The 8,015-nt window shown below is 47.1% G+C and overlaps 1 protein-coding gene across 1 annotated transcript in view; it reads left to right on the top strand.

Annotated features, from left to right (window-relative positions):
- The window catches only part of TBC1D23 (TBC1 domain family, member 23), a 95,624-nt gene extending 87,609 nt beyond the window's left edge, over window positions 1-8,015 (top strand). The window contains exons 23-28 of the mRNA XM_011999900.1: window positions 403-496; window positions 1,002-1,076; window positions 3,029-3,107; window positions 5,103-5,201; window positions 7,426-7,481; window positions 7,831-8,015. Of these exons, the coding sequence (XP_011855290.1) occupies window positions 403-496; window positions 1,002-1,076; window positions 3,029-3,107; window positions 5,103-5,201; window positions 7,426-7,481; window positions 7,831-7,922 (495 nt within the window). The 3' untranslated portion in view covers window positions 7,923-8,015. The remainder of the gene's footprint in view (window positions 1-402; window positions 497-1,001; window positions 1,077-3,028; window positions 3,108-5,102; window positions 5,202-7,425; window positions 7,482-7,830) is intronic.

Raw genomic sequence — 8,015 nt, 5'->3', positions numbered from 1 at the left:
CCAGGATGGTCTCGATCTCCTGACCTCGTGATCCGCCCGTCTCGGCCTCCCAAAGTGCTGGGATTACAGGCTTGAGCCACCGCACCCGGCCTAGCATTTATATTTTTAAAAAGCAGCACATTGGTTACCTGCTATGAGAAACCTAGAGGTTGATTTGCATACCACATATAAAATAGGGGTTTTAAAAGGTACAGCATCATTTTTCCAGTTCCCTGTGGTAGAATTCATTTTGATAAGGTGTCAGTCAGCTTGTGGGGTGGATTATGAGCAGTCTGGGGGTACTGTTTGCATAGTTGATCTTAGAGCGCCGTCTGTATCCGCCCAGGGAAAGATATTGTCGTTACTGCCATTCCATTTGACGTGCTGGGAAAGAGGTAATCAAATCCATTGTTTGTGATGCAGATCCATCTGTTTGACATTGATGTTCCTGGAAAGATTACATTTCAAGAATCTGAAACGTTGAGTCCGGGTGATAGTTTCTCCACATTTGATACTCGTATGTACCAGATAAGTTTGCCTCTTTAGCCATCTCAGTAGAAGACAATCAGGTATTTATTTCTTTTTTGTCTCTCTCCAATTTCTTCACATAACCTCACCGAAAGACCGTAAGTAAGAAAGGCAGAGAATCATCACAGATCTAGAAAGTTCGACCTTATTTGAGAACTAAGGATTTGACATGATTTTGCCCTTTGATTTGATTGTAGCCTCCTGTTATGGCTTCCAGAGTATATACCGATTAGGCCATGGTTGAGTACCTCCCATCTAGGTAACAAGCATTCAGTTAGAATGCATTTCTCATCTTCACTCTGCTGATGTAAATGATGTCTTTATGCGATGAAGTCCAAGTAGGAATGAGCTCGTCCATGGTCCTGTGTCCTCAGGTCCTGTGTTCATTTATCCCTGTCAGTGTTTTGTGATCATTAAGTCATGGAGGGGCTCCTCTGCCACACCATGCTGTAGGGAGTTAACTTTCCACGTGTGCGTTTTCTGTTTGGAAACAGCTTACTGCAGAGTGGGTCTGGGCATCTGCTACGACATGCGGTTTGCAGAGCTCGCACAGATCTACGCACAGAGAGGTGAGGCACTGCAGCAGCTGTGTTACGTGGGTGCTTGGAGGCTTGGTTCTAGGCTGGTCTATGTGGGATCCTTAGTCAATAAAAGCTGGGAGGGGGCTCCTTCATCTCTCCATCGCCAGCCCTTTCACCCCCTTGAGGCTTCCCAGACTTCTGCTGCGTGTGGATAACAGGGTTTTTCAGGGATTGTAATTCAACACATCATGTAAGGTCGGAGCTATGCTCATAAAGGTCTGGTCTACCCTTGAGTCCTTCTTGTTCCTGTGTTCGGAGAGTCACTTGAAGCCCAGTAGAAATGAAGTGGATTTCACCACTCAGTACCCCTAGACACTGGGTAGAGTGGAAATGTAGTCTGTGATATTTCGGTCCAGACGAGGAGAAATGTGCCAGTGTCTGGGAAGAGCCAGTTCAAAAGATGTGGGTTCTAGTTCCAACTCTTCCCTTTAATTGGCACAGTGCTTTGCTGAAATGATTTAACCTCTAGAGCAGTGTGGTTCTCAGTTTAGTCACAGGAATGAGATGAGAAGTAAGAAGAGAGAACCTATAAGCCCCTCGTGTGGTACTCCACAAATCCCAGCATCCTTACTAGACTGCTTGAAGCTACTTCCAAATACACTGTCACTTAACCAAGTGAAGCGGGTGGAAATGGTTTGACTGCCTGCTCAGAAGCGGGAGGTGCATGGGCTCTGGGGTCAGTAGTCTCTGTTGAGCCATATATCAATAAGCATTAGGGCAACTACTCTGCCCCTAATTTCAGTTGAAAAGAATTACAAAAAGTGGTCATTGGCCATGTGGAGCTCACATATGGAGCTGAGAGAAATTTGTTTTTTTGTTTCTGTTTTGTTTTTGGGTTTTTTTTGGGAGACAGAGTTTAGCTCTTGTCGCCCCGGCTGGAGTACAATGGTGTGATCTCGACTCACTGCAACCTCCGTCTCCCAGGTGATGCACCCGCCTGGCCATAATTTCGAGGCCAGACTGGTCTCAAACTCCTGACTTCAGGTGTATACCCGCCTCGGCCTCCCAGAGTGCTAGGATTACAAGCATGAGCCACTGTGCCCAGCTAGAGCTGAGAGAAATGTGAATGACAGTTCTCTACCTTATTTTTGTTTGTTTGTTTTGAGGCAGGGTCTCACTGTCACCCAGGCTAGAGTGCAGGCGTGATCCTGGCTCACTGAAGCCTTGGTCTCCTTGGCTGAAGTGATCCTCCCACCTCAGCCTCCCAAGTAGCTGGGACTCCAGGCACATGCCACCACACCTGGCTAATTTTTAACTTTTTTGTAGAGATGGGGTCTATGTTGCCCAGGCTTTCTGTACTTTTTTAAGTGAAGTTGATGCCGGTGGGCTAGGGGAGGCCCCCAAACACCAGTAGGACCTTGACCCCAGCCATGTCCATGCTGTTGACACTATTGCAAGAAGGAATTCAAGGATGAGTCAGAAAATAGTGAAAGTATGGAGATTTATGGCAACTATCATGGCACTGGTGGGTGTGTGATTTAGTATGTTAATGAGCTTATAAGGAGGATAATGAGGTCCTAGGTGAAACCTAGGTCAAATCCAGCACCATATTGAGTCCACTGGGTCTTAGCCCTGGTTTCTCGGGGTCTTAGCCCCTAGCTTATACAGCTATTTCAACAGTTGCTTTTTGCTAGTCATATGAAACTGCTGCCTAGAATTTTCTGTTCTCTTGCAACCATCCTGTATTATTTCTCTCTCAAGGTCACATGTGATTTTGGTCATCAATACCACTTTTCTTGTGTGTCCATATGTGTGTGACTTACATGTTTGTATTAAAGGAATTCAGAGCCATATCTTAATTGCTGCTGGCACTGACTTGGCTGACATCTTGTGTTTGGGAAAGTTTGAGTTCAGTCCCTGCTGGCTAAGGAACAGTGGGGAGGACTGGTGGTGCTGGGTGCTCACTGCATCCACTGTCCTTTGGCTTTTCTCTCCGCAAGGCTGCCAGCTGTTGGTATATCCAGGAGCTTTTAATCTGACCACTGGACCAGCCCACTGGGAGTTGCTTCAGCGAAGCCGGTAAGAAAGGAACCATATATTCAAGCCTCTCGGTATGTCCTCTTTGTGGAAAGATTTCCAGTTGGGTGGACGTACCAGCCTTCCTGATGTGGATTCTGTCCCTGACTCAGGATGCCCTTGTATCCAAATGCGGTTGGAAAGGATGAAGCTGTAGGGAGGACTTCTACTGCTGGGCACTTTCTCCTCAGAAGCCACAGTACCAACCTCATGGATTTTGGAAACTGTCCTTTTTTTTTTTAAGAGTCGGGGTCTTACTGTTGCCCAGGCTGGAGTGCAGTAGTATAATATAATCATAGCTCATGATAGCCTTGAAATCCTGGGCTCAAGAGATCCTCCTGCCTCAGCGTCCTGACTAGCTGGGACTACAAGCATGCGCCACCATGCCTTGCTAATTTTTTATTTTTTGTAGAGATAGAGCCTCACTCTGTTGACCAAGCTGGTCTCAGTCACCTGGCCTCAAGTGATCTTCCCGGCTCAGCCTCTCAAAGTGCTGGGATTACAGGCGTGAGCCCCAAGCCCTGCCGGAACTGTGGTTTTGGCATTTCAATATTCAGTGTGTTAGATGCGTAGTGATTTCATTTTTCTGTGATTAGATGTGGAGTGTTCCCTCTTAAGTCAGTTCCAGCAACTTTTACAGAGAAATTGAGACCCACGGAGCTTATGTCTTCAGAGCCCCAGCAGCCAATGAAAAGGCAGGGATTCGTTTAGCTTGACCTAGGGAGAGATCTGTGGTCTGTACCCAGCTGATTCTATGCCATTCAGATCAGGATGCTTATCCTACCCCTCCTTCACACCGTCCTACTAGTCCTGATGGTACTGTGCCAAGAAACTCACTAGAAGCTCTTGTTCTTCTAACCTGTAACTCCAGGGCTTTGCACAAGCATCTTTGGCAGGTCACAGGTGCCTTTCCTTAGTCTTGCAAGGCTGAGGGGTGGTAAAGGGCAAATAGCGTAGGTGGACGTCAGATGGAAGGGAAAATGAGTGTGACTGTGTGTGTGAGTGTGTCTGTCTGTAAAGTGCTCTACAGCCCATGAAATGCTGGTCAGAGATGATGGTTTTCTTTAGAATTTTTAAAAGTTGAAGTAATACAAGAAAGTGTACTAATTTTAAGCATATAGGTTGGTAAAGTTTTGTGTGTTCACCTGCCACCAAGATGAACATACAGAACATTTCCGGCCCCCGAGGATGCTCCCTTTTCTGCCCCTTTCTAGTCAATACTCCTCCCTCCGGCTAGAGGTAGCCGCTCTTCTCACTTCTAGAGATGGTGGTAATTTGTAATGGAAAGGAAAGAGCTTTTAGCTGCTTGCATGGTGGAAGATGGGGGGAGGGGTATAAGATGCCATGAGTATTAATGAAGATACAGTTTTGTCAAAAGAAGGAAAAGTTTCTGGGATACTGACATGACCCAACATGGGTCCATGAAGTCTAGAGGGCTCCCAGGTGAGGTGGTTTGATGTACCTGGACTGCGAGCTGCCATTTTTGTTCTATTTGAGGTGGTGGGACTGCCACCATGGGCACGGAAGCACCACGCGGCCTGCAAGGTGTATGGCTCTCATGAGGCCACTCCCGTTCTCTCCGGCCACCTTGACTTGCTTTAACCAGAGAAGCTCCTCTCTCATGTTAGCTTACGGCGGGTATCTCAGCAGCGGCACTGTTGACATTTAGGTGTGTAATTCTTTGGGGGCTATCCTGTAGGATGTTTGCAGCATCCCTGGTCTCTGCCTACTCGATGTCAGTAGCATCTCCTTAGTCATGACAGTCAGGAAGATCTCCAGACATTGTCAAATTTGGTGGACAACATTGCTCCTTGTTGAGAACCACTGGCTTATGCAGTAAGGTAACTTTAAAGAGAAGGTTCCATGGCTCTGGCTTCCTTCTACATCTGAGTTAGCCTGAACTGTCCTATGTTTTAAAGGAAGGATCTATCTACTTGGGTTAGAAAAATGTCAGATTTATAATGTATGATTTACCTCTTCCCTGTCTGTTGACTACAGGGCTGTTGATAATCAGGTGTATGTGGCCACAGCCTCTCCTGCCCGGGATGACGAAGCCTCCTATGTTGCCTGGGGACACAGCACCGTGGTGAACCCTTGGTGAGTGAGGCTAAGTGAGAACAGGCTCAATCGGAGCTTCAGAGGTGGCTCGTTGGCAGATGGGTGTTCCGGTTCCTGAGCAGCCAGGCGCCCACCTCTCACTCCCATTTCCCCACATATCCTGCCAGCGTTCTGTCTGTCTCTGTGAGGAGCTTCCACTTGAAAACCGTGTGGAAAGGAATCACCCTGCTCCCATGATCAAGCACTTGGCCTCAGCCCTCTCCTGAGCTTCTGGTGACCTCCATTGTCGGTCACACTTGGATCCCATGGGGAAGCAAGGCAGCAGTGACAGGCAGCTTGTAGTGAGAGACTGACATTTTTGGTTAAAATTTAAGTTGGCTGGCTAGTCCCAGGGTAGGAATGAGTTACAGGGGGAGGACTTTGCTCCCAGTATAATGGCCAGAGGAGCAGTAAGGATGGGTTCAGTAAGTGAAACTATGACCCTCTCCCCTACAAAAGGGTGAAGCATTTGATTCCTCAGTGGAGCCAGCACGTAAGCCTGCCCAGACACGGGTACAGACATACGCTCATACGCATTCCTTACGGTCTACATTTGTACAGTTTACATCGTACTTTCACACACATGGTCTCAACTTGAACTCCCGGGAACTTGTTCTTATTAAGCCCAGTTTATAGCTGGTAGAATTACAGAGCTGAAGTGGCTAGAAATAGTGTTTGAATCCAGGACATCTGCCTTCAGAACTTGGATGTGTTCCACACTAGTTCTCTGTTCGAAAGCACGCACACACACTGGTATGTGTGTCTACATTTCCGGATGAGTCTACCAGTAACAAGACTGAGAAGAGTGAAATGTTGCTGTGGGGTTTCTGAGGGCTTCTCTCTTCTGCCTTTATAGGTAGGGCTCAGCTCAATGTGTGTGGTGGGCAGGCCTTGGAAGTATGACTTGTGTGAGATTCCAGTTGGCCTCCTGCACATTAGGCTTGAGGAGGGACATTGAAGGACTTAAGTTGCCTTGAAAATTTTCTTGAACTTGCATCAAGTTCCACTGTCCAGAGATCTTTGAAGGCCAGGGCAAATGGGGAAGAATCAGAAAATAATTCAGTTACATGTCATAAATGGTGGTGCCTGTGGCTCATTTGTGCCAAAGTCTGTTTGTGGCTGTCTGGTAAACAGAATCAGTTGTTATGTCAGATTATTTTGGAGAAGCTTCATTTCTCTAGATAAGGGTTTGAACCCTTGCTCTGGGCCAAGAGACTAAGCACTGCAGCCAGTTTCTTTCTTTCTTTTGTTTTGAGATGGAGTTTCACTCTGTCGCCCAGGCTGGAGTGCAGTGGTGTGATCTCAGCTCACTGCTGCAACCTCTGCCTCCCGGGTTCGAGCCATTCTCCTGCCTCAGCCTCCGAGTAGCTGGGATTACAGGTGCACACCACCATGCCCAGCTAATTTTTGTATTTTTAGTACTGATGGGGTCTCACTTCGTTGGCCAGGCTGGTCTCGAACTCCTGACCTCAAGCGATCCACCCACCTTGGCCTCCCAAAGTGCTGGGGTTATAGGCATGAGCCACCGCACCCTTCCTGGAGATAGTTTTACAGGCCAGCCTTACCCTGGATTTATGAAGGAGGGTGGCTGTTCCCTAGTGCAGGGCTCCTGCCAGTGCGAGGTTACCCTCCATCCCCCACACCACTTCTACCCAGTCTTCAGAGGTTGAACTCTTTTCCCTCAAATCTGAACTGAAGCCCATTAACACAGGGGTTCAGGCATCACAGCCACCAGGGCACAGACCCCAGCAGATCTGGGGCCCTGCCTAGGCCCAGCTTCATCACGCTCACGTAGGGTAGCAGCCCAGGCAGGTATGAAGACAGGTCTGGACTGCCCTTGTAAAGGGGTCCACTGAATTGCACTCATGAGGGCATGAGATGGAGCTTCCTGTTGGTTGTAGGTAGCTCTATTCCCAGATCTTTATAACCATCAGATAACCACCATCTCCTAGTGGTTTGCAGTTTATGAAACATGATCCACAATTTTATCACTAAGCCCTCACAGAGCTTATTTCCACTTTATAGATTAGGAAATGGAGATTTAAAATACCTTGCCATAAAGTCACAGAGTTACCTAAATGATAGGACAGAAATCTGTACCACTACCTTCTTGTTTTCAATCTCATGCTTTTCCCTTTGGCCTGTGAGCTTGGGAGGAAAAAACAGACCTTGAATATCACCAAACATCAGTGAATCCACTCATTGTCTTCTGCATCTTTTTCAGGGGGGAGGTCCTAGCCAAAGCTGGCACAGAAGAAGCCATCGTGTATTCAGACATAGGTAAGATTTTCCCAGATATGGTTTAGGTCTCTGATGTCCCCATTGTTCTGAGGCCAGACTCCATAGCTGGGAAGTCCCTGTCATTTGTAGGGGTTCCTTTATGCCCCTCCTCATTGATCTCTGAGGATATTCTAGGGTCTGGTTCTCTGGCCAAGCCCTGGGGAGTATATCAGCTTGAGTTTTCTTGGTTTGGTTTGAAAGGATGCCAGGCCATCTGTGCACCTAGATAAGACCTATGTTACTAAGTTACTTACTAAGACTCTGGTGGTTTATACAGTGTGGGGAAGAAATCCCCTTGGTTAGTGAGGAGTTGCAAATTATTAATAGTGTACTTTCCTGTTTTTTGCAGACCTGAAGAAGCTGGCTGAAATACGCCAGCAAATGCCCGTTTTTAGACAGAAGCGATCAGACCTCTATGCTGTGGAGATGAAAAAGCCCTAAAGTTTATGTTTCTAATGTGTCACAGAACAGGAAGATACGATTCTACAGCATAATCAACTCCCTATTAAATTCTTTCATGAAGGTTTTTGTTTT

This window comes from Mandrillus leucophaeus, unplaced genomic scaffold (assembly GCF_000951045.1).
Source record: "Mandrillus leucophaeus isolate KB7577 unplaced genomic scaffold, Mleu.le_1.0 Scaffold608, whole genome shotgun sequence".
In the NCBI taxonomy this organism is placed as follows: domain Eukaryota; kingdom Metazoa; phylum Chordata; class Mammalia; order Primates; family Cercopithecidae; genus Mandrillus; species Mandrillus leucophaeus.
Note: the sequence above shows the minus strand (reverse complement) of the source record. Positions and strands in the feature narration are given on the sequence as shown.